Below are 26,055 nucleotides of genomic sequence, written 5' to 3'. Positions count from 1 at the left end.
ACTGTTATTCAATTACTTCTGATGAGTTTTTTTTTTAATTTATTAAATTATTTTGTATGAATTCTAACTATTTGCCTGTATAACTTTTTTTAATACTAGATATAGATGATAATCAGTCGGATCGGATATGAATAATATCTATCCATAATTTGACTCAACAAAAAAAATTCATCTGTTATCTGATCCGCTATCCGTACAGATATTTGCTTAAAAAATACCTGTAAATATTTTAAAACTTATGAATATCTGGAATATTTATAGATACTCGCATATATCCATAAATATTTTAAAAAATTTACTTTTATAAATTATTATAATAAAATTTAAATAAAACTAAAAAAAAATATAAAATATAAAATATAATATAAATTAAATTAAATATAAATTAAAATTTAATTTTAATTAAATTTAATTTTATAAAATATAAATTAATATTAATTAAATTTAACTTAATAAAATATAATATTTTTCTTTCTTTCTTTTAAATAGCGAATATCTGTAAATATAAATAATATAATATCTACACCGGACTTGTTTATAAATAGATATAAAATTATGGGTTATTGGCAAGCCACGAATATTTATTATATTCGGTTACCGATTTCTTTTGTCATCCCTATCTATAAACATACGAAAAATGACAAAACTATGAAATAAATCATAAAGGAATTGTGTGTTGCAATAAAATACGAAAATTACAGTTATTCCTATTCGTGGTTGGAAATATTTAATGTTTGACAACTTAATAGAATGTTTGAGATCGCTTATGAATTGGGCTGGACCGTGGATTTGTTTTTGTCAGGCCTTGTATGCTACGTGTATATAAAGTGTAAAGTATCTATATTTTTACTAATTAAAAATTAATTAATATTTTTGCTAAATCTTGATATAATAATATAAATTAAATAATAGAAAATGCAAAGTAATCAATTAAATATTTTAGAACAGAGTAAAAATACTTAAAATTTACTATGTTTAATTAAAATTGGCAATTCTAAAAAATAGAGTGAGAAAACGTAGAGAATAATGGAATAATAATTAAAGAAAAAATTAGGGCGGTACACGTTTGAGTTGGAAGCGTAGATGGAGAAAGAGGAAATGAAGCAGGAAAGCGAGGTTTGGGGAATATATAAAAGGTAAAGAATAGGGTGAGATTAAAATCAGAACACAACACAATACCACACGGCACTCACTTTATTATCTGTGGTGTGTTGGGAGGAGAAGGGAGAAAAAAGAAGGAACGAAATCGATAGAGAGATAAGAGAGGGGTTAGGGTTAGGGTTGGGTTTTTAGGATGCCGAAGAACAAGGGAAAGGGAGGTAAGAACAGGAAGAGGGGAAAGAACGAAGCGGACGACGAGAAGAGGGAGTTAGTGTTCAAGGAGGACGGCCAGGAGTACGCTCAGGTCCTCCGCATGCTCGGCAACGGTCGCTGTGAGGCCATGTGCATCGACGGCACCAAACGCCTCTGCCACATCCGAGGCAAGATGCACAAGAAGGTCTGGATCGCCGCTGGGGACATCATCCTCGTCGGCCTCCGGGACTACCAGGACGACAAGGCTGACGTCATCCTCAAGTACATGCCCGACGAAGCCAGGCTCCTCAAGGCCTACGGCGAGCTCCCCGACACCACGCGCCTCAACGAGGGCATTGGCGCAGGCTTGGACGAGGAGGACGATGCCACCGCCAACGACTACATCGAGTTCGAAGACGAGGATATCGATAAAATCTAATCTCCACCACCATCGCCATTATTATCTATATAATAATATATCTCTAGAATTTGTACTTGTGTTTCTATTTGCTTCCTTGCATCTCTCGTCACTTTACATCTCGGTGTTGGATTTTATTTTATGATGCGCTGTTGTTCAATAACTCAGATATTTTCGACTGTCATGTCATCCCATTTTTGTTTCGTTATTATTGTGCTACTGCTGCCGCTAATATGTATTTTATTTCCATGCTGTTTAATTAGAGCTTCGTGGATTGGATTGTTAGTACAAAGTATAACTGGAAAAAAGTTGAAGGGTTTCGTCTGTTGTTTTCCTTGACCTGCTAAAGGTTTTACTTGCCTTTGCTGTTGGGATCTTTGATATTCTGGTTAATTGCGCGGACAAAGCATAGTATTCGCGGCCGTAACTATGGTTGCAGAGCCGCTCAATTCACGGTGGTGGATTTTTTTTAAAACCCTGTTCCTGATGATTGCTTTTCCTTGTGTTTTTTTGTCTAATGCTCTCTGTGGTTACGGTTTTACGTTGGGGTGTGGAGCTTAATAGAATTGTGTGATTGTTCTGTTTCAGTCACTTGCTTAGGTGTTTGGATGTCTGATAAAGATGACAATTGAAGGGTAGAAGGGATGAAAATGGAATAAATTGTGTTCCAATCCATACTTCTCAAGATTGAAGATTCTTAACTAGTTTATCCCTTTGTGTCTGCCCAATTAGAGCCTTGGGCTCTGTTTTCATAGACTTCCTTTTGTATATGGTTTACAGATCCATTAAAGTAGAGCATATATTATAAGTTAGATTGTGGATAGTCAGTCATGTGACTGCATATCTGTCTGTTAGATTTTCTATCTTTTGGCTTCACCTTCCTGTCATCATGTGGGTTTAATGCCATATGCTTATATTTTCGTTTTATAGGTTATGTAAATACATTTTTATGTGAGAATTAAAAAAATTCTTCATTTAGAGGGGCTCTGGCTGAGGGAGAAGAGGAAAAAGTTGTGTAGTTTTCACGATTTGATAGTTTAAGAAGGGGAATGAGGGGACATGACATGTATCTTGGCTCTGTGATGATCTGAACATATCAAAACTATCCTTAGGACAGTGCTTCTTCTACCTGCGTTTGTGTTTACTCCCTTGTCTTATTTTCTCCCCCATCATAGGTCTGTGCAGTACACAAAAAAGTATAGTTAAGCATATACTTTTGTGTCAAGACTCCTGTAATAGGTTGATTGTTTTCTTATTAAAATAAATAATTTCTGACATTATTTTTCTAAAGGTTTAGTGGTGACCTTGTGATGGGTTTTCACGAGTGGGTGATTCAAAAAGCGAGAAGACGGACATTCCGTTTTTCATCTTGAACTATTTTGGTTTTCCATTTATTTTATTATACATATTATTTATCTTGTGCCTAACCATTATTCTGATTTATTTCATATTGATTAGTGTTCGACACAAAATATAGATAACTGAGTTTAACCAACACGCTGCCAAAGAAGTGAATAATTACTTTAAAATATTCTTTCCTCCGAAATTGTACATTTCACTTTAATTTGCGCACTTTTTAGTATTACAACAATTAACAGCAAAAATGGTTTTTAATTTTCAAATTGTGGGTGTACACACACCCACACAATTTTGTTATACATTCTATAGTCGTTGGACTTAAAGTCTAGTACTATTGAATTCAATTGTGTTGTATTTTATTCTAGATTAAGTTATTGGTTTATGTTTGTCTGTGCTAAAATGTCCTAACATTGAAATTATTATCCCTTCAAATGAATGAGGAAAAGGTTTTCAATAATAAGGGATTGAAATGGTACATGTAGTCATACACAACTAAAAATTGGCAGAAAAATAGTAACTGCTTTTTGGAAAAAGATAAAAAAAGTAATGTCAAAATGAATGCAGACAGCATTCTGTCTTTCTGTACATCGCGACAACCTCCTGGTACGAACTCACTGTATTTTATACAGTCGTTTGATAAATAAATCAAACTTTAATGTTCTTTAACTAAGTGTCAATATATTATTATAGCTTTAAGATTTGAGTAGGAACAAATCGTATGTCTGGACACGTTAATACCCCGTAAAAATCATGTTAGTTTTGTCAAAAGACGCAGGCATAAGCTACAGCTTTTGCTTCATTATGGACGTACGTATAATCTAAGAAACGTGGAATAACATGTAACTAGATGTAAACTAGGGTTATTATGCTTCAGTGTAAATCTACGAAAAGTGGAACTGAGAGGAATCTAATAAAGGTCAAACTACGGTAACTAGCACCGCTGAAGAGATGGTAATGGACTCAACAATGATCTTCATCCATTTAACTATATAAAATTCCTACGATTCGATAGCTGCTTTCAAAAATAGGTTAATTGTGTCATCAGAGTGCGATACCATGGCAACTACTCACACTCCTATGTTTCTCATTACAAACTTGTCTGGCAGAAGGAAATGAGCTTTTACTAATGCTAGCTCTAAAGCGGGATTTCTGCCTCTCCATTCTTGCTTCAAGCAGTTTTTCCATCAACGTGTCATTTTCTTTTATAAGCAATTTGGAACAAGACTCAGACTTGTCAAAATCTGGGACAATCAATGTAGATTTCCACTGTTTTACAGGACTAAGTGCGGTGCGGAGAGGTAAATCTTCCCTGAAAATACTCTCTGGATAAACCTTATCATTGCCTTCAGAAGACAAGGAACTGTTTCTAACTGCATGACTTGAATTCATTCTCTTTGTCCACAATAATGCATTACTTTCTGGTGGACCTTGTGTTGCCTCACAAACAGTAGATGTCCCAGGGGTATTAAATAGAGCTGTGCTGTCCCCTCCAATTTCACTTGATTTCCTCTCAACAAACCAACTCTCATTTTCATCACATGACAGGTTCTTCATCATACCTGCTTGCAACTCACGACAGTCTTCAATGATTTCCTTGGACTCAACATGATTCCTCATAGAATTGTGCCTTCCTTTCTTTTCTCTATCAACCTCTGCAGCATTGTTGTTGTTCATTTTGGAGCCATGTTTGTCGAGTCCTTTGTCTGAAGTCTTTTTCTGCTCTAAAATGTAGTTACCAACGGAGTCTTCTTCAGCCACATTACGAGGTGCCCTTGAATGCAGGCAAGGGTAAATTTCCTTTGCCTCCTTTGTGGAGGAGTTATATCTTCTCAAGTTAACAGACCTTTTTGCATGCAGAAATGTTTCAATATCAACACCTAACTTGTCAACAATTGATGAATCTAACCCTGGGAGATCACGGCCAGCTTGAACTAACTTCATTTGCTTGCGCTCATCAAGCCAAGCATCTGACAGATTCAGTATTAGCCTATCAAGGCTACTCCCTTTAACCTGTGCTCGACCCTGCTCAGAATTATCATGCACAAGAGAACGTACCTCATATTCATAATCTCTTATTCCTTTGGCAAAATCATCACACAAATTCTCTAAAAGGATCCGTGTTTTTCTCTCTTTTTCAAGATCTTTCATAGAACCACTGAATGAAGACTTCACTTCAGAAAGCTCCCTAGCCAACCTCCGATGCAAGCTTTCTGAATGCTTTCTTAACCTCCTTTCATCTTCTATCTCTTTCATCACAGATTGAATTGCAGCTTTAATTTTATCATTCTCTTTGCTCTTCTTAACAATCTTCTCCTCAGTTCTTTGCTTTATTAAGTTCTCCATTTCATGCTTATTCAATTGTTTTTCTTGTTGTAACTCTTTAACCTGTGCCCGAGAAAGATCTAGTTCCATCTTCAGGGCCTTCACTACTGATAGGTTTGATGCATGCTGTTCTTCAAGACACCAGATATGGTTGAGTACCTTAAGTAACTCTCTGGATGTTTTGGGGTTGCGATTTGACTCTGTAATCCAACTCCTTAAGTCTACGGATCTCATAGGGTTATTATATGGTGCAACCTGTTTTTACCAAATTGCATATTCATCTTATTATACAAGATCCAAAGAAAAAATAGGCAACGTTTTTAAAATGATCTGATAAACAGAAAGTTTTTCAAGATATGCATTAAAAATGACATAGAAGGATCATTGAAATAAATAAATAACATTATCTGTCTAGCGTTTTTAAGATATTCATTAAAAATGTCATAGAAAAACATTACAATCTTGCAAAATTCGCCTCAATATATTATTTCGGTTCTTTAACTACAAGAAGAACGTGTTTCCTTCTGGTGCATTTGGTGGTTATAAGAACAAAGCCAACAACAATGGTAATTGTTAAAAGGAAAATAAAAGAAAAGACAACTATTAACATCGCATCACGTTCAACATTCATATTTACATAGTGCTGCTAATTGATGTCTTAAAACTAATAGAACTGCTTACTATTTGAATGGAATACACGCACACACTTACTTGCATTGAGCTACAGTGACAAGGAGGAGATACAGGCTGTTTAGTGCGACCATTCCTTTTAGCTGATCTATGGTGCTGAACAAGTGATGTTCCAACATGTTCTGTCAAGCGCGTAGCGGATGCTGGCTGCAATAAGGAACAAAGCAAAAGTCAGCAATCTGAACACACAGAATGCCATGAAAGGTACACAGCACGAGTACTTCTCCACTTCTCCATTAAACAATAGTATTCAAAATGCTTCAGCAAAATTGGTACGAGCAGTTGATATGTGCATAAATAAGAAAAATGGATTGGAACAGAAGCATTTCAACAGAAACTAAAATGGAGCCGATAGAACAAACCAACATATTGGAAAATCACATTTTGGGGAATGAAGAAAAAGTCTAAACAAAAATTTTTCTATCCAACAAAAAAACTAAGACATGTATACTAAACACAGGCTAGTCACTAACTTTTAAAGCCAAAGCTAAAAGTTTTCCCATTTTAGGTGAAACATAAAATAGGAAGAAATTTTACCAAAGCAATATTTTGTAAAAATGTTAAAGGTAACATGACAGATGGGACAGTCTACAGTCTACCTGCCCATCAGAACATTTCTGGAACTAAAAACAGGAGACAGCAAGAGGTGATGAAAGAAAACTCAATAACAACAGAAGAAAAAAAGCAGAGACAGTAGTATAGAAGGAAATCATATATGAAAAACAAAACTGAAAACTTGTTTGAAGTAAGAAAAAGCCATTACAGCTCAATGATGCAGAAACAAGGAAAGTGCAAGTAGATGCAAGAGATGGCAAATGTTTAAGATTTGGAACCTTGAGAAGTGTGTCCCTACGGTGAGGGCGGATGAGTGGAGGCCTGTTCATTTTGGGAAGTGGGGCCTGTTTGTGGGGCTGAATTTGCCAGAGTTTGGCGCAGAGTTTTCTGGCAGAGAGTGTTGTTGGGGTGGGAAAGTTGAGGAATTCTTCAACCTGGTTTTTGTTTTTGCTTCTGTTGTTACCATTATTGTCATTCCGCTGAGAGGGAAACTCAAGTCTCCATGTGGGTGGGGGAGTTGAAGGCCCTCCTCTTTTCCCCACAAAAACCCCACCTTTCAACTTTTCCGCCATTAACACTTCCCTTTTCTCACCTTTTTCTCTTCTTTCCATCTTTCTATTCCTTCCTTCTTCCCTCAATTCGCAGCTCTCCAATTCAAATTGCAAACTTTATTATCATTCCTTTTTAACAGTGAGACTGAAGTGTTTTCTTCTCGTTTTTTCTTTGAAACCTGACAGTGCTGTGTCACCCTCAAAATCACCAAGCAAACTCCAACAAGAAGTAAACTCTGAGTGTAAGTTACGAAGTCTGTTTTCTCTTCTCTCCCAGACATTCATCCACGTCAACACATGATTCAGACATGGCTCCACTTTCATTGGGCCCTTATCCCAACACCTTAATTTTGTCGTCCTTCTGTCTTGTCTCCTCCATAAATTATTGTCACTTTTTTTTTCTTCCCTTTTATTCACATTTCAGTCTCCATCGAAATTCCTTAATCTTTATCACTTAAATCTAGATTAAAAAGATTATGTATCAGACTTATAATTTTGTCAAGTTATGCTATTGTCTAACATTTTTTATTTATCGTGAAATGCCATGTCAAATTATGTCAACCTTATTTTTCTCTAAAAATGTTGTCATGGCATGTATAAAAGAATCACAGCCTCCTTATGAAAGTGTTAGGGCATCATCATAATAGCTTTTGAAAGACAAACAAAACAAGCCATGAGACCAGCAAAGGGCGGAAAGAAAAAAAAAGGGCAAAAAGCCTAAATTTAAGAGGTTGAAAAAACTTGGACCAGAAAAGAAAGGTGAAAATTTGAAATTGTGATTTTGCTTTCTTTCATGACAAGCTAACCTAAGCTAAGCCTACAAAAATGTACTATCTGTAAGACCATAAAGGCCATGAATCTGTTGAAGAGTATATATAATGCATGTAATTATGACTAAATATGTGATGAAATGTATTAAAGCCTTTAAGCATGCGGTTTATGGGATGTCGCAAATTGCAGTGTGCAGTGACGATGAATCTTTGAACGCATGTTGTCCTAATCAATCCATCGATTTTGGGCTCCATCAACAGTACAAACAAAGGGTCCACAGATTAGTGTGGAACTTATTGTCCATTATGAACATCAAGTAAGCTTGTGGTCCATCTTTCATCCCATCTCACGCCATGTCTTGGAGTTTATTCCCGCACTATTATTTTTCAGTTATTTGTATCTATTCCATATTACAACTTCATTTAAAAGCAAAAAAGCAAGTTCAACACAGTTGAATACTTTTTGGGAAAATGGAACTGTGACTTCCTTTCCCATACTTCAATATTAGGGGTTAACCATGCATCATTAAAGGGCGTTATGACAGGTTTCATTACAATTTTAACCCATGCAACTGTGCCATTGCCCTTGGGGCAAGACTTTCACTTTGCTTTTTTGATCTTTCAATCAATAAAACTGACAAATATATGTTCACCTATTGGTTTATTGTACTGCAAACAGGTGCATTTAATTGAATTTGGTACATGACTCCTATGTATCTTTTCTAAGACTAGATATATGTAAAAGATAATAAAGATTAGATTTTAAGTTTAACTTAATCTTCCAAAATTAAGGAGCTTATCAGGACTAAGTTGCATGGTGAATGCTCTTTTATGCTTGGGAATCAAATAACAGTTGACTTAAAACACCTTTAGATTATGTGGGGTTGTGCTTGTTTTCCAAATCCTTCGACAGTGATTATTCCCACTTTAAATCACAAAATCATTACTTTATGTAAATCAACAGGAAAATTACATTTATTCAGATCAGCCAAGCCTTTAAGTTTGAATGGGACAAATATCCTTCTTCAAATGCTACTTTGGAAATAACTATTACTTCGGACTAGTACTTTCTTAATAACGAGACTTTAAAATTCTCAAAGACGGGGCTTACAATAAAAAAACTGTGGAAAATTCATCCTACTTTTTGCATCGGTCATGCCAAGGTAACTCGAGGTATTACAAGAAGTTTTCCAAAGATCAATCTCATTACATGACATGCTGAAAATGGTACCGAGAATCAGGTCGTGTTTCATAATTTTAAAGTGCCTATCACCAATAAAGTATGTAGAGACAATCTTGACCTGCAGGCAATACATGACAAAGATTGAAGATTGGCTACCTTAGTGAAAAATAGACATATTACACGGACAAGTTTTAGACAAAGTCTGTGAGAAAAGAGCTACTGTTAAGTCACTTGAACAAGGACACACTGTAAAAGCTTTACACTGACTTTGGAACAAAAGCCAGTGTCATTGCTAGACCCTGGTACATCCTGGTGTGGATGCCACTGTTGCAGCACCACTGAATAATACAACAAAATATCAAACACGTTGACGTGTTTTTTCATACATAATTTTACTGTGCGAATAACTTATAACCTTGAGCTTGAAGGAGGTTAATTTGTGAATACCAAGCAGTCTCATGTTTGTACTAAGTTACCAATGAGCACTCAGAATCAGACCTGTGGGATCAGAAGAAAAAGAAATTTCTCAAACAATGAAACACGCAATATTCAATTATATTGCTATCTTTTGACAGATTTAGTAGAAAAGAAATAGTAACAAAATAGGTATTCTATTAAAAAAATACTTTGAAAAGGATTAAATAATAGTGTCACAATTTTACCCTAAAAAACTTTGAAAGTTTATATATTTAGTCTCGACGATAATTAATTGATTCTGTATTGAAACAATTTTAGCTAACTTTTGTGTTGAATACAAAAGTTTATACTAAATTTTACAACATAATCTAGCAAAAATAGTTGCAAAATTGCAATCAATTTTACAAAAACTGAAATACTCACTCAAATACATGCTAAATATTCTACGCTAAAGGTCTGATTAAGTGCACAACAGTACAAGAATGACTGCACCTCAAAGATTGAAAAATCAAATGTTCTTCTCTGCAACCCCGTTCAATTTTTCCAAATTTGCTTCTCTCCATATCGCTTTCACTTCATCTGTCCGAAACCGCTGGGTGAATGTTGAATCCTCTAGTGAAGTTGATGCACCATGAGCAAACTCAAGGAGACCAGTATAAGCTATCATTGCTCCATTGTCAACGCAATACCGATCATCAGTAGCAAACAATCTTCCACCACGTTCAGAGCACATGATTCTCATCATCTCTTGCAACCGCTCATTGCAACCTACACCACCAACTATAAGAACATCTTTTGTGTCACAATGAGCCATAGCTCGCTCAGTGATCTCCACAAGCATAGCAAACAGTGTCTCCTGCAACATACTATAACACATCAACTTACAAATTCATCATTCATTTATTTATATAACAGAAAGGGGTCAGCACACAGATTAAATGCACCTGCAAAGAGTAGCACAAATCTCCAGGCGTGCACTCATTATTCTTTAGCTTTTCAACAGCAGTTGCTTCAATATAGCTCAAGATTCCACTAAAAGATACATCCATCCCTTTGACAACATATGGCAGGTCTATAAACTTTTCTCCTTTTTTTGCAACCTAAAGGGTAACAAAACTACATAAGCCAACTAGTGATACATTCCTAAAGTGAAGGTAAGACAATTCCAATAAAAAAAAAATAACAAAAATAGTCCATGTATCATATCCTTCACATGCACAAACTAATTATAAACACATTCAACCTAGATTGGATAAATTTCTCCATGTGTACTTAATAAAAAAATATAAAAAATACGATGACATAATAAGGTAAAATTAACTTATATAATCTTAAAAATTCTCTCATTTAACTTTCGCAAAAGATCTAGCTGAATAAATTGACTTTAAATTGTAAGAAAAACTCAATTCATTCTCATCTTTTTTTCCCCATAAAAGCACTTACATTCATCTTCTCCCCTTTAAGCATCTAGGGATAAATTTATTCAAACAAGGATTTAGTAAAGTAGAACCTGCTCAATGTTATATCCCGGGCTTGGATCATTGGAAAGATTCAAGACCCGTGCAAAGCGATCCAAGCAATTTCCCACAGCAATATCAATGGTCTCTCCGAAGATTCTATAACGCCCCTCACTGTATGCAATGACTTGAGTGTTGCCACCACTGACATACAAGACAACAGGGTCATCAGCACCCGTTACAATCCTTCCCATCTCAACGTGTGCCACACAGTGATTAACACCAACAATTGGCTTCTTCCAAAGCTGTGAGAGCACACGAACAACAATAGCAGAGACTTGCAGAGGAGCTCCCATGCCAGGACCCTTGGTGTAGCAGATACAGTCAATGTCCTCAGGAGTGACCTTTGCAGTTTCCAAAGCGGATTTGACAAGGGGAAGAACATGCTGGAGATGGTGTTGTGCTGTCTCTCTAGGGAGAAAGCCTTGACCAGGAGGAGTGATGTATGTGTGGCGTGGGTTTGACAGAATTGCGCCATCTAAGGTCACCACACCAACACCAATCTTATTTGCTGAACCCTCAAACCCCAAAGCTATCATTCTCTTCATCTTCACTATGAGATGAAAATTAAAAAAGAAAAAAAAATCAATTACCAGCAATTGATTGTGACTAGGTTTGCGAGACTACAGATTCCAATTGAAAAAAAAGAGGGAAAATTTAAGATTTTTTTAGTGTAAAGTGTAGAAAAAAGATGAGAATGAGATGGTAGGGGAAGAAACGCATTACCTGAAGCAGTCGGCAGTTTAGGATAACTGCTCCTTAAACTTCGGAATTGAACGAGAGGGTTTATGCTTGTGTTTGTGTTTCCTTATACGTGTGTTTTTTTTTTTTTTACTCCTTGGAGCTAATTAGATTCTACATGGGCTTCATTAGGCCCGACAAATTTTGGCTCTTCATCAAGCTTTGTCCCATTTTTTTACGTACAATTGGACTGAAGGGGTTTCTTCCTACACCCCCAACTTTTGTTGTAGTTCCTATTTTATCCCTAAAAAATATATAGTAAATAAATAAATTATTATTATATGTGTGATATAGGATGTATCAAATCTAGGACACTGAATTCTGAATCTGGTTCAGAACTTCATCAGATTAAATCCGATTAATAAATACACAAACATCTCATTCTCTGAACCTTTAACATTTTCTTATTAATTATATAACACTCCGTTTCAACTTTCAAGCAAACAATCACAAGATTTTTATTAGCCATGACACTACACACAGTGGAGGAAATCTGAAGCTTCAATGGAGAAAATAGTGAAGGAAAGTGAAATGAGAAGAAAGGATTGAAGATGAGAGGAAAAAGGGAGGTCCAGCTCTAAAGGGAGAGAGAAAGGTAAAAAAATAGGGTTTTTACCCTAGTCAAAGTCAAAGGTTAATTTAGTTATTTTGAAAGTTTTGGGGTTGGAGGAAGAAAACAATGGAGTTATGAAGAAATCGTTTTTTTTTGGGCTAAATAGGGCCTATACAGAAATCATTATTTTTTTTTCATTTTTTTTGTTTTTTTTATTTAAAATTACATGTTTATTAAATTACAGTAACTTCCACTTCCTAGAGTGAAAGTTGTTTTAGTTAATTGAGGAGAACAAAATTATTTTAATTGAATCTTAAGAAGCATCATGGCAAGTTAGGAAAGTGAAAATAGAAAGAGACTTGTAGCATGAATGTGAGTGAAAAGGATATATCAGTGTTTGAAAAAGAAAAAAATAATAATCATGTCATTAGAAAGAAAAAGGATTGCATAGTATATAGCGAAAAGGAAGTGTAAATGGTAATTTTGGATTTAGGTTAAACCACATAGCGTATAACTTCAAAAACCAACTATACCAAAAATAAGATAAATATAATTACTGGGGAAAATTGATTTTGTTTTGTATTTTACTACGAAATTAATATTTACTAATTTTTTACTTAGAATTATATTTTATGTTTTATTTTCATTTTGTCTTAAAACTTAATCTACACTTGAATATGTAATAATTATATTTTAATTAAGATTTTTTTTTGTGTGTGATTTTCGTGTCTACTGATTTATGAATTTTACGAAAGGGTTGCAATTTATAAAAGACAGGATGTATTTAAGATTTTCAAACATTATTTTCGGAGCCTCCGGGTGTGAACTCCAATATTGAATGAACAAAAATATAAATAATATCCATCTAGTAAATTAAATTATTTCAATTTTTTTATAAACACTTTAATAAGAAAAAAACTATAAAAAATCTTCTATAACAAATTAATTTAATATATTTTATGCAAACGTTTAAAAATATTTATTTGAAATAATTGTACTTATATATAATAAGTTATAAATGATTTTTATATAAAAGTGACACAATAAACTCAATGAGCTAATCTAGCAAATGACTCTCAATGAGAAAACTTATACAATCTCGAATAGTTTTTAAACATGTTTAAAATAGTTTTACAAAATATTTGAAGAACATTATAAAATATTATGTCATGTAATAATTGATTATCATTAACAATAAGTTATTTACGGATAAAATAGCACACTTTATTTCAAAACTATAATTTCGTAAGAAAAAAATATTGTTTTTCTAAATATAGGTGTTGGTTTGTCCCTATTTTTTAAGAATTTATAAGTATAAGTACTTGTTTATTTATTTATTCTTTTAGGAAAAAAAAGTTATTAATTACGCATTTAATTAATTATTTTTTTCAAAATTATTCTTTTTGCAAAGTATTACTTAATATAATTTTTTTTAATCAGTAATATAATAATTTAAGACGAGACAATGTAAATATAACATGTCAAAAGTGACTTATTAGAATAATGATGAAATCTTACGAAAAATTATATTTGTTATGTAATTATATAACATATGAGAATAATAGAATTTTTTCCAAGATAAGGCGTCACAAACTAAAATGAATCAAGAGTACCACAAGAATAAAATATATCTTTATATCTTTTTAACACCTTGATTCATGTTATTAATCCCCTCCTCAAATGTTAATATGTTTTATACTTATCTCTTTTGAAGTTTCATACATCAGAATTAGTATGTTTTCACACTTGTTTTATTACTATTTTGCATATATAAATATCTTATACTAAGAAATGGACTTAAGTTTAATTCAATTCTAAAAAATTAATTTATAAGGTAAAGTTTGCACCTACTTATATATTATAAATAAGTCTTATCACTTATTAATATGAAACTTCTAACACACTCCCTCACGTCGAGACATATACATCTTGTGTGTGAGATTAAACATTAATGGATGGTCTGATAGCGGGTGAAAAAATATACCCAACAAATAACAAATTTTCCAATAGCGAATGACACAACAGGTCAAACAAAAACAAATCTAGTTAGGATAGACTCTGACTCATGGCTTTGATACCATATTAAGAAGTAAACTTTAAGTCTAACTCAACATTACAAGATTGGCTTGTGAGGTGAAGTTTGCACCCATTACTAATTTATATATTGTAAAATTATTTTATCTCTAGTTGATATAAGACTTCTAAGACACCCCTCAAGCCAAAGTATATACATTTTGACCGTGGGACCAGACATTATTAGGATAACATGTGGAATAGTAGACCCAACAAACATTAGACTTTGTTAGGATAGGCTCAAACACATGATTTTAAAACCATGTTAAGAAGTAAACTTTAAACTTAAATCAACTTTACAAAAATGTCTTGTGAGGTGAGGTTTGCATCCGTTTATATGCTAAACATGACATGCATTAAAGTCTATCTTAGCAAACTTTGATGTTTGTTGGGTCTATTGTTCCACCTGTATGTTATCCAATCGCTATCGGATCATCCATTAATGTTTAGCCGACGCATGAGATGATATACCTCAACATGAGAGATGTGTGTTGGAAGTCCCACATCAATTATAGATGACCAATTTAGAATACATAAGTGTGTGCAAACCTCACCTTAGCAGTTGATTCTATGGAGTTGAGTTAAGCTTAAAGTTCATTTCTTAATATGGTATTAGAGTCATTGCTAGAGTCTATCCTAATGAGATGTGTTGTTTGTTCCACCTACTATTGGATCAACCATTAACGTCAAGTCTCACGCTAGAGATGTATATACATCGATGTGAAGGGGGTGTGTTGAAAGTTCAACATTGACTAGAGATAAAAGCAATTCATAGTATATAAGTGAATGCAGACCTTATCTTACAAACTAGTTTTGTGGGGTTAAGTTAGGCTTAAAGTCTTCTTTTTAGCATGATATCAAACGCTCGAGATATATATACATCCGCATTTCTAAAATTGCTTTATACATAATAAATAGTGTTGAAAATTAAGTAGGAAAAACCCATAAATTCATTGTTTTAAAGGTTTTAGGGTTAAAGGTAATATTAATCCCTTACATAATTGTATTCATGTTTCATTGTTGTTATATTTTCTCAAATTCTTTCTCGAAAAAACTCAATGGTTTGTCTTGATAACTAGATTGAAAATCTTTCTAAGAGAAAATCAAATAAGTATATCCTAAATGATGATACATGTGAAGGGACTTACACTTAATGGAAAAATTGTTAAAAAAATTCACACTTATAAATGAGTCTAAGTTCCATATTAAATAAAAAAAATCCATAAATCTATTGCTTTAAAATTTTTAGATTAAAAGTGATATTAATTCTTTATGGAAGAGCCTAATAATTTTCTCTTGAAAAACCTCAAAAATAGATAGATAAGTATAAGTTATAAATATTTTGTTTTATCAATTCTTTTACTTTCTAAATTATTTTTGTTCTCTCAAACTTTTTTGTTCTTTCTTTTTTTTCTTCTTATTACTACTTTTATTTATTCTTAAACAAATGCAATATTTTATATACTATAAATTGGTAAGTAGAAAGTATTCAGCAATAATTTAATACACACATTATATATATATATATTCTAAGATGAGTCATCTTACTGTATATGTGTCGTACTCACTATTCCTATCTGTTTATCATAGATATTTTTTTAACGAGTTTTTTATGGTCATAGAAACTCTAGTGTGTCTTAAAGAGATACCATCTTTATTTATCATAACAATAAAATACTTGAATCTAAAGTGGTGTCAATCAAACCAATTTCTCAATTGAGAATATACATAACATGGATCGTGCATAAAGGGCAAAAATAAGAGAGAATCACATAGTATAGAGTTATTAAAAAACTAAAAGTAATATATATATATAATATTTATAAATCAAGGGTCGAAGAAAATTTCTTAAAAAGATTAACGGGTCGATGTTATTCTTAAATTCAAAGTGGGCAATAGAAAATGATATTGAAAAAGTAGTAAAATAGAATAAGTGATGTTTATGATAAATTGGAATAGGACGTGACGCATTCGTTGTGCTGCTACTAACATGTACCGTTGAGTGTGTGCATCCATGACACTAAATTCATGTACATTATTATAACCTACTTTGATGCTCCGTCGGCAATGCATTTTGAATATTCTTCCCATGCCTTGTTGGCTAGTGAATGAATGCAAGTCATATCTAAAAAAGTATGTTTCTTCATTCGTTTAATTAGCCTTTATATGTCACATCTTCGCCAGAGAAAACCCAACTTTCCCAAAACACTCGTGGAACTCACTTATCAGCCACAACCCTAAAAAACACTTTTATTTTCCCAACCTTTTTAATCTCCCAAAAATATAAATATTCATGTACGGACGACACACTCAATAGAATGAAATCTTAGCCTAGCATGTCCATTGGCTCTCCAATAAGTCAAAACTTAGTTATGGATAGCTATAAAAGCTTTCCAGAAATGTCTATTCGAAATCATTAATCAGGGTCTACACCACAATAAGACAAACGGACTGAATGAAGTCATTTTATGTAAATAATTAAATAGCATGTCTTGAAAATTTTGTAGATGCATCATTACATTTCAATAAAGAATTGGAGAAGGTTGCAATTGTTATTAGAGCAAGTGCACCAATAGAGAATAGAAAAAGGTAAAATATATATGGGTGTGGTATTTTCAAATGCTATTAATAATATTCCCGTATCCATGAATAAGCAGTTTTATCAGGAAGAACATTTTGTATGAACTGTGAAAAAACACTGAAATCATAAGAAATTTGTACTTGAACAATGGAAGAAAATGAGCAGAAACCTTGGACAGGATTCTCAGTAGGAGCTGCTGCTGATAGTAAGGAGAACTAGGGAGCTATTTCAAGTCTAGGCTCAAAGCAAAAGCCAGTAAAAAGCTGCAGCGGGAATCGTTTTGTCACAGGGCACTTCTGAGACCATTTCCATTGTTTATGGTTGGTGTCAAATATGAGAAGCGCCGGAGCTCCATAACTCTGAATGTATATCAGATCATCTGCACCACTGCTGGCAAAAACATCATCAAACTCTCCAAAGCCTTGGAAGAATTTGTGGGGCATTCGAGCAATTTCTTCCCACGTCTTATCATTCAGAAGCCAAATACCAATTCCTTTTATTATGTCAGGTCGATCGGGTTTGCCAATTCCTCCCACCATTACAAGTTTCTCCTTCAGATTCATCAGACGGCCACAAGTTAGTGAACAAGGTACTGGAATAAAGCTCCTTGTCAAGCTACCTTGAGAAGAACGGTTAGACATGTTATATGCAATCAGGGCATGACGATTTTCCGGTTGGCCACCCCCAGTTGAATAAACTAGAAAGTATAGCATCCCATTGCATATAACACTCTCATCACCACCTCTCCACCCCATCAAAACTTCAGTTAAAGTGGTCACCCAGGTTCTGTTTACTGAATTGTATACGTGAATCGAGATATCCCACTGGAAAAAGTTCTCGGGAACTTGTTTAGATTTTACAATTGCCACAGAATAAATGTGAGATTCCCTGTTCACTGAGATTGCTAATGCACTGTAATCAGAAAATTTCAAACCAGGAGGCTCCTCGAGCTTCTTGTAGGTCTTGGTGATTGGGTTGCAGATGCATAATTCACTTCTGCTGTCATTGTCCATGAAGCAGACCATGCCAATTGATGAAGCAATGAACCAATTTGATGTTCCAATGCATGGAAGTTCAATGTTATACCATTTACGAAAAACGGGATCAAAAGCATAACCAATTGGTTCATCAGAGCTTGTAAACATAAAGTACCATGGTTTCTGCGGTAGAACGTGTGAAAGGTTCCATAAAAACCTCTCTGAATTAACAATTTCATACCATCTCTTAGACACACAACCAGCTCTAAAAATGCTTGCAACAGGTAGATAGGCTAGGATTCGTTCCAACAAGTCATCAGGCAAAATGACATCCAAAGAAACAGCACTTGCATCTTTCTCACCTTCTTCACCAACTTCTAAAAATGAATCAAACACTCCATTCTCCCTCTGTCTGTCATCATAGTGACTTATCCAAGATGTTTCTCCCGCCATAGGAGTTGTGAGGAAACACCTAGTGAGTTTAATAAAGCACAAAAGGAAAAAGAGATGATTATTAAAGCTTCCTAACATCAAATAAAAAAGAGCGCGTGGATTTTTTTCATCTAAGGATATACTAGATCATGGAAACATGCATCCTACTTAAAAATTGGACAAGGTGAAACACTTATGGCTTATGGACAAAGTCAATGCCTTTTAGATCATCCAACCAACAATACCACAGTAAGAAAACATACAAAAGCAAGGTAGTTAAAATCAGGAATTTAATCTAAATTGAGAAGGCAGATAAAATTCCCAAATAAACCTGTAGGATTTTACAAAAATTCATAATGCATATCACATAAATGTCAGGCATCATATTCATTAGTCATAACCCATAATATAGTACAAAAAACTCAACAATTCCAAAACACAAGTAAACAACGCATCACATGGCATAAACTTAAACACCAAAACCAATTCTCTAATTCTAGAATCTAGATGTCTTTTCTAAGTTGTCACATTGTAAGCATGAGGATCCACCATTTTTTATCCTCGTCTTCAACACCCCCTGCACTTCAAAATTGTGAACAAGGTAACAGAATGAAAGGTTAGCACTTTTGGGATTGAAATTTAGGTTTTAAAAGGAATTTAATTAAGATTGAATTGCTGACAGGGATGAAAATCATGACGCGGTGGAATTCTACAGTACGAATCTGGATTTAAAATACAATGTATAGAAGATCAAATGCAAAATAGAAAATCAATAAAATTTTGCCTTCCCAAACAAGTAATCAAAGGATCCAGGAAACACAAGAAGAAGGGCAGAAGATGATGGCAGCAAGAGGATTCATTTCCTTTTAATAAATCAAGTACTGCCAAAGGGAGGAGCAGTTGAAGGGACAGATGGCCATCAACTATCCTCCTTTTCTGTAATTTAGAAATTCACATGGTAAAGATGTACATCAGTTACTACAGTAGAAAAATCTGGTATGTTTTTACATGCTACGACGCAAGAACTTACAACAGAAAATTATGACTAAAATACAAATCATGATATCAAATCCCAAACTAGGAAAACTACTTCAAATTATTTCATCTTTGAAAAAAATATTGTGAATAAATTGAATAAAAATAGTTGTTAGCTGCAATCTGCATAAGCAAACATAGCAGGGTAAAGCAAAGCAAAATACTGGATGAAATGGGAGAAATTAAGAACATATAACAAGATTCAAAAAACCTAACTTCATATATGCTACTATGTTCAGCTCCCAGAAATAATAAATTACACTCTGTAAGCACACTCAAAATCCCCATGCTTCCAGATTATCTCAGAGATTACTATGGACTCATATGAACAACATGCGTGATACAAAGGAGAAATTCTATCAAACACAAAAATACCAAAATTTCAACCAATGCAATGAAACCTCAAAATCGAAATACCTCAGAAGCTGAACAAGCATTTGTCAGAAAGAGAAAACCATGGAAAAGCCAACATTTTTAACAGCAACTCTGCCAAAGACAGCCCGTTGATCGAAAATCAAAATCTTTTCTCCACAAAAACAACATTGAATACAAAACAACTCTCCATAACCGTCAAGCCCTAAGAAGGGGTTGTTGGCAAGACAAAAACTAATAAAGAACAAGGGTTGGGATGGGAATCAAATGGCGAAAATACCCATAAAAGATAACCCAAGAACCCTCCTCGATCCCGACAAAACTGACAATAAAAGATAACCCGAGCTGATATCAAATTATTGAAACACAGACAGATCAACAAAGACAGAGATGCATCAAGAAAAGATAAAAAAAAATCAGTTTTTTTTTCATTTTTCTTTAAATAAGAGCAAAAAAGAGAACATTTTGAGAATTAGTAGCCGAAACCCATTACCTCGTTTGAAATAGTCGAACAGTGTGAGAGGTTGAATGAGGCACAACACACCACACTACAGCACCGGGTCTGTGAGGAAGAGAAAAAAATGGAGAAAAAGAAAGAAAAAATGGTGGCGCAATTGAAGGGATTGAGTAAGAGATGAGGGTGAGTTTTCCTTCAAATGGGAGAACAGAGAAATGGGTTGCTCTAGATTTAGTTGATAAACAAGGCCAAGCAACAGCCAACACATTGAACCCAAGACACACAACACAACACTCGAGAGAGAGAAAGAGAAAGAGAAGTGTTTTATTTATTTATATTTTATGTTTGCGTTCTTTTTCGTTTCTTTTTTGATACGACAAAAACGACAGGCAGGTAATGAAGTGAGCAAGAGGTTTCTCTATATACTCTATGCACTATAGGAATAGGAATGCTGCTTGCTTTTCTTTTCTGTCAGAGAGAGAGAGAGAGAGAGAGAGGCGCGTGATGGCGCGTCCCTCTTCTTTTAATTCTTCCGTTACACAATGGTTGAAGGGTTGAGTTTAGCGGTTTTGTAATTAATATCCCATTACTATTATTTATTTAAATTTAGTCAATTAAATTCATAAAGTACTGCTTGGGTTACTCTTACATACCACATAAATATAATTAACAATTTAAACTTAATTTTGAAATATTTTTTACTTTAATTACAAATCTGTTGTATATTTTTAGCGTAATACAAAAGTTTTAGTATTAAAGTCTTTTTTGTTTTAATGTTAATATTTTAGACGTAACGATGAACTCGCGTAACTGTTCCGATATTACCATCTACTATTTAGGTTTCTAGTTTTTGACATTAATATCTCTTTCTCTCTTTACATTTTTAACTTTATCATCCATTCTGGTAAGAATATATTAAAAATATCTGAATTTCCGTAATTGAACCATTGCAAAACTCACTCCAGTTTGGACTTCTTTTTCCCTCTAAGATAAGGATGAAAAAAATTTCAAAGATATTTCATGATGGACTCAGAACCACAATTATTCTTCGTCCAACCAATAATAAAAATAACATACACATATACATTATATATATAATAGTTTCGTATATATATTTGGAACTAAAATAAGTTGACCAAGGAAATATATTTAAAATTTAGAAAAATAAAAAGATGAGTCATAAAGTTAATGAAACAAAACTAATAAATAGATTTAATTTAGTATATAACAGTTTCGTTGATATATTTGGAACTAAAATCAGTTGACCAAGGAAATATATTTAGAATGCAGAAACTAAAAAGAAGAGAGTCATAAAGTTAATGAAACAAAAATAATACATAGATTTAATTTATTATATATATATATATATATATATATATATATATATATATATAAGTGAAATTTAAAAAAGAAAATCAATTTATTCTAAGGTTACTTTTATAGATAAATGTTAATTTTCTAAATAAATTAACGGTTTTTGTAATTAAATTATTTATTATTTTTTTTTCTCTAACCTATAAATACAGCCTATTCAAAATAAGAAAACAAATCATAATTACAATACTTTGTAGTCTTATGTAATGTATTATTTTTTAGAAATATTTATTTATGTGATTCAGAAAGAAAAAAATGGGATAAAGGTAGAAAAATGAAAGGTTTGAAGAATAGTTTTGTTTGTTTGTTTGAATTTTGTTGGAAGCATGAAGTCATATTCAAGTTGCCATATGTAGTGACATTGGCATAGGTTGGTCCATAGTACACTCTTCACTCTTTTCTCTCAATCTGAGAGATATGCTTTGCCAACTTCCACACATTTCCTAAAATTCCACTACCACCTGCTATTGCCACTTCTCAAACCTTTTTCATTTTTTTCTTTATTCCAACTTCATTTTTCTTACTCTTTTTAGTTTTAAAACCTTAAACATGGCTGTGGGCTTCCATTATGGCCTTTTGGGCCTCTTCACCTAAATCATATCTCATCTTTAACTTTCTTTCCAAACCATTCCCTAATTTCTTATATTTTCTCCCTATTTCTCATATCTTCATATTCACGTCTTCAACTCCAAGCTCATCAAATTACCATCTTAACGAGGAAAACAATATGGATAATATCTATTTGCTATTCGATCCATACCTATTTAAAAAATATCTCTATATATTTTAGAATCTTCAAGTATTTGTAAATTAATTAATATCCACGCAATGAAACTTATCCAGCAACACTCATTCTTTGTTTGAAAATTCTCCCTCCTTCTCTTTATTTTGTACATATGCCAACTCAACTCAACTGAGAAAAAGAAAAGCTTAAAACGTAAAATTAACAATTATTATACAAACAAACTGTGTGAACATTGCTAATCTTTCATTACGAAAAATGATATTTTCACACACAATAAAATTTTCACATTATTATCTATTTTTTTATTTAAAAAAGTACAAAAATTTATTATTTTATACTTATTTTATTTTTATACGTCAAATGAATGTAACCAAATAAATAAATAAATAAATGTAAAAGTATATCCTGTATCATTATTTTATTTTATCATATTAGGTTAAAGCTCATATTTTAGATATTTTGTTTAAAAAGTATATGTAATGATATATAATTAGGGTTTGTTGGGAATGTATATAAAATTTGGAAAAAAAATGGTGAAAGAGAGATGGTGAGTGGCAGCAGCACTATAGCTGAAGGTTCTTCTAAGCGAAGCCACCTTGCACACACTAAATCATGCTTTATTCAAAATCTTTTCTCCAATATCTCATTCATTGATTTGTTATCTTATACATATCTCAACCAAGACCTACCAAATGTAGAGACTATGGCCAAACATGGAAAATGATGTCTCTTGTATTAGGTTAATATCACTATAACTCATGCACTTCATCATTTTGTTCCTTAACATTTTCAACCCATCACTTATTCCCCCAATTTTATTTTATTTACTTATATCTCTTGCTTTGTCGCTCTCACCCATATTCCTAAGATCTACAACCCATTCACGCACATCTTTATCCACACGATGTGGTACTATATTTCATTTCTAGAAAGTATGACTATAAATAAATTATTAGAAAAACACCATAATTAAACATGATGTTTTACAAATTCTTTCATTAAATAATATAAATTTTAATTTTTTAAGAAACGCTTTTTTTATCTTCCCAAAATATTATGTTAAATAATATGTAATAAAACTAATCCTTTAAATCAAGTTGTAAGAAAAAGACATAATTGACCTTGCGGATATTTTAAAAAATATTACTTAAATCAAGAAATGACAATGGACAAGGGACGTGGTTCACTAAAAAAATATAAAATGACTTAAGTATTTTAGTTCGTTAATATGTTTATATTCGTTTCACATAACGAGTCAATAACAAAAGGAGATCACTTGATTCTCATAATGTAAAATTTACTATATTTTAAGTCACATAAAATTCTTTTATTTGATTTTATTTTGTTATTTATTCACTTTATACTTGAATTTCTAAGTCACCTTTTTTGTTTACGTTTAATATTGATTAATTATTATAGTTTTTTTAACTTAAACAATAATTTTTTTTATGTTTTCCTTTTCTTAAAAAACTTAACTTTTAAATATTTATTTAATGCAAATGTTAATTTTATGTTTACTTAATTTATTTTAATTTCATTATAAATAGTAGATTTGCACATAATAAAAACGTTTATACGCACCTTTTTTCATGTAATTTTTATGTCAAGCATATAATGCTTTCAAAATAGGTTAGAATATGTTAGTTAATCTCAATTACTAGGGTTTGGACTGGATTAGATTGGGAAAAAAAAATTGATATGGACCAATTTTGAATTTGATTTATCCGAATTGAACTTGTGGTGAATCGGATTGACTCACCAACCCACTTAATTTTATTTTTTGTGTTTACTTTTAAATTATATTAGGAGTTTAAGATGATTTTGGATTGTATTATATATATATATATTTAATTAATCCTTTTGGATTGAAAATTGTTTAGATTTGAATTAGAAAAAAATTGTTATTTTTTTAAAAATTAAAAATAAACTTATAATTAAGTAAGTTGGGTTGGGTTGGGTTGACTCACTAAATGACCAACTTGGATTGCACCGAATTCCATCGGATGATCTATTTTAACAATACTATAGACAGGTGAATTCACTCTACTTTTTACTTGTTAAATGTGAAACAAAATAAAATAATCAACTTACATGGTCATTCCTACTTAAGTTATAACAAAGAAAAACATAATAAAAAAAGGTTAAAAAATCAAACAATTTATGATATGTGAATGTATTATTATCTAGATTATGATATTGTGTTTTTGTGTATTTAAAATATTATAGGTTATTACAATGAGACATCTTAATTATTTCTTACCAACTTTTTATTTTTCCTGTTAACATGAGATGTTAGATTTTATTTGGATTGAATATCTTAAAATATATATTCCTTTTATAAAGTTAATGAATTTTAGTTTTAATTTTTATAATTTTTTTTAGATTAAATAAAATTTACACTGAAATTGTGTTTGAGAGATTAAATCGAATTATCCATGCTGGTTATGGTTTTTCTTTTTAAAAATGGAATAAAATATCTTTTTGTTACTAAAGAGGCAGAGTTACGTAGGCCAATGTTAATATAAACGGACGGCAAGAAAAAGACAACAATTTTATTTTAAACAAAGTTTCTCTCTATTGTGTAACTGCAACTAAAATTATTAAAAAGATATTCATAAAAAAAAATACAAAACTATTAAAGGAAAAAAGTAGTACTTAGTTAGACCTTGTTTCTAGTTTTTCTCTCTTATTACTTATGTAAGTTGATGTGTTGAGATCAGCCAAAACGTTAAGATTTTAATTTGGTGGTTGCATTTACTTTGTCGCACAGTAAAGACATAAAGCTGTGTAATTTAGGTCAAGAATATGAAAAGAATTTGCATCTGTTAGGTTGGTTTTAACAAACATAAAATTTTAGGGTAATTAAAAATAATATTTTTAACACGGTTTTAAAAAATAAACTTTCCACATTAAGAATATTTAGGATCATTTAACTTTAAAAGTACCATTTTTTAGATGATGAACACAAAATTCTTCTTGGAACTACGGTAGGAACAATCTGAATATGATACTCAAAATAATTAAGAATAATAAATACCACATTTTTTTATGTTAGACCTAATTTCAATTAGATGTTTAGATCCATTTCTGATTATTATAAGAGAGCATTTTTATTCACTGACTACAAAAGTAGTCCTTTTAGTCACATTAAGAAACGGTTCAAGTCATACCAACCAACTTTGGGTTATTAACAACCACATTTCCTTTTACTAATAAATACACAACTCATGCTTTAATAGCATCAAGGTACAATTTTAAACATGACATATAATTTAGGATTATCGAGACTATTTTTTTAAGTTGAAAAATACAAAATTCATCTTAGTTACTAAAAAATATCAAACAAACAAATTGATTTAGGTTTATGACATCTGTTCAAATTAATAAATATCATATAGTTTTTTTTAATTAATATTGTTTCTAAATGATCGATTATTAACAATTTAAAAATAATTTATTTTTTTCTTTCTTTTTTATAATTTGTTTGTAATCATTTTTAGTTTTTCAATAATATAAGTCTCTTGTTTGTCTAGAATAGTTCAGATGACACTTAGAAAAAGTATTTCAATGTTTAAGTTAAAAATAGTTTAAACACTCAGGTATTAAATTCGATAATTTGTTGGTTATAAGACACGATGAG

General features: G+C 32.2%; 4 protein-coding genes across 6 annotated transcripts; 1 reads left to right on the top strand and 3 right to left on the bottom strand.

Annotated features, from left to right (window-relative positions):
- The first annotated feature begins 1,154 nt into the window (after positions 1–1,154).
- Positions 1,155–1,919, top strand: LOC108343716 (eukaryotic translation initiation factor 1A). The gene has a single exon (XM_017582056.2). The coding sequence runs from the start codon at positions 1,295–1,297 to the stop codon at positions 1,730–1,732; it is 438 nt and encodes a 145-aa protein (XP_017437545.1). The 5' UTR covers positions 1,155–1,294; the 3' UTR covers positions 1,733–1,919.
- Positions 1,920–3,773: 1,854 nt separating this feature from the next.
- On the bottom strand, positions 3,774–7,677 carry LOC108343955 (uncharacterized protein At5g41620). The gene is made up of 3 exons (XM_017582415.2): positions 6,916–7,677; positions 6,104–6,229; positions 3,774–5,647 (listed from the first exon to the last, which is right to left on the bottom strand). Exons 1-3 carry the CDS (start codon positions 7,246–7,248, stop codon positions 4,112–4,114), a joined length of 1,995 nt encoding a protein of 664 aa, XP_017437904.1. The 5' UTR covers positions 7,249–7,677; the 3' UTR covers positions 3,774–4,111.
- Positions 7,678–9,273: 1,596 nt separating this feature from the next.
- LOC108344665 (uncharacterized) lies at positions 9,274–11,903 on the bottom strand. Of its 2 annotated transcripts, none has more exons than XM_017583108.2 (5): positions 11,802–11,903; positions 11,069–11,628; positions 10,503–10,658; positions 10,051–10,414; positions 9,274–9,639 (listed from the first exon to the last, which is right to left on the bottom strand). In XM_017583108.2, exons 2-4 carry the CDS (start codon positions 11,621–11,623, stop codon positions 10,067–10,069), a joined length of 1,059 nt encoding a protein of 352 aa, XP_017438597.1. In that variant the 5' UTR covers positions 11,624–11,628; positions 11,802–11,903; the 3' UTR covers positions 9,274–9,639; positions 10,051–10,066. The 2 variants fall into 2 exon arrangements, with proteins under 2 accessions (XP_017438597.1, XP_017438598.1); XM_017583109.2 differs by having other exon boundaries at positions 11,069–11,623; positions 11,802–11,865.
- Positions 11,904–17,030: 5,127 nt separating this feature from the next.
- LOC108345966 (F-box/kelch-repeat protein At3g61590) lies at positions 17,031–20,743 on the bottom strand. 2 transcript variants are annotated; one of them, XM_017584844.2, is made up of 3 exons: positions 20,333–20,743; positions 19,885–19,953; positions 17,031–18,472 (listed from the first exon to the last, which is right to left on the bottom strand). In XM_017584844.2, the coding sequence occupies exons 2-3, from the start codon at positions 19,902–19,904 to the stop codon at positions 17,239–17,241; spliced, it is 1,254 nt and encodes a 417-aa protein (XP_017440333.1). In that variant the 5' UTR covers positions 19,905–19,953; positions 20,333–20,743; the 3' UTR covers positions 17,031–17,238. The 2 variants fall into 2 exon arrangements, with proteins under 2 accessions (XP_017440333.1, XP_017440334.1); XM_017584845.2 differs by lacking the exon at positions 19,885–19,953 and having other exon boundaries at positions 20,333–20,729.
- Positions 20,744–26,055: the final 5,312 nt, after the last annotated feature.

The sequence above is a fragment of the Vigna angularis genome, chromosome 6 (genome assembly GCF_016808095.1).
Source record: "Vigna angularis cultivar LongXiaoDou No.4 chromosome 6, ASM1680809v1, whole genome shotgun sequence".
NCBI classification, from domain to species: Eukaryota; Viridiplantae; Streptophyta; class Magnoliopsida; order Fabales; family Fabaceae; genus Vigna; species Vigna angularis.
This window is presented reverse-complemented; position numbering and strand designations above follow the sequence as displayed.

Coding starts and splice junctions, on each gene's coding strand:
- LOC108343716 (XM_017582056.2), top strand. CDS start 1,295: ATGCCGAAGAACAAGGGAAAGGGAGGTAAGAACAGGAAGAGGGGAAAG.
- LOC108344665 (XM_017583108.2), bottom strand. CDS start 11,623: ATGAAGAGAATGATAGCTTTGGGGTTTGAGGGTTCAGCAAATAAGATT. Junction 10,659..11,068: donor CGGGATATAACATTGAGCAG/GTTCTACTTTAC, acceptor GTTACCCTTTAG/GTTGCAAAAAAAGGAGAAAA. Junction 10,415..10,502: donor ATTTGTGCTACTCTTTGCAG/GTGCATTTAATC, acceptor AGTATGTTGCAG/GAGACACTGTTTGCTATGCT.
- LOC108343955 (XM_017582415.2), bottom strand. CDS start 7,248: ATGGAAAGAAGAGAAAAAGGTGAGAAAAGGGAAGTGTTAATGGCGGAA. Junction 6,230..6,915: donor GTAGGGACACACTTCTCAAG/GTTCCAAATCTT, acceptor TCCTTATTGCAG/CCAGCATCCGCTACGCGCTT. Junction 5,648..6,103: donor GTCACTGTAGCTCAATGCAA/GTAAGTGTGTGC, acceptor TGGTAAAAACAG/GTTGCACCATATAATAACCC.
- LOC108345966 (XM_017584844.2), bottom strand. CDS start 19,904: ATGCTTGTTCAGCTTCTGAG. Junction 18,473..19,884: donor ATGCTTGTTCAGCTTCTGAG/GTATTTCGATTT, acceptor TAAACTCACTAG/GTGTTTCCTCACAACTCCTA.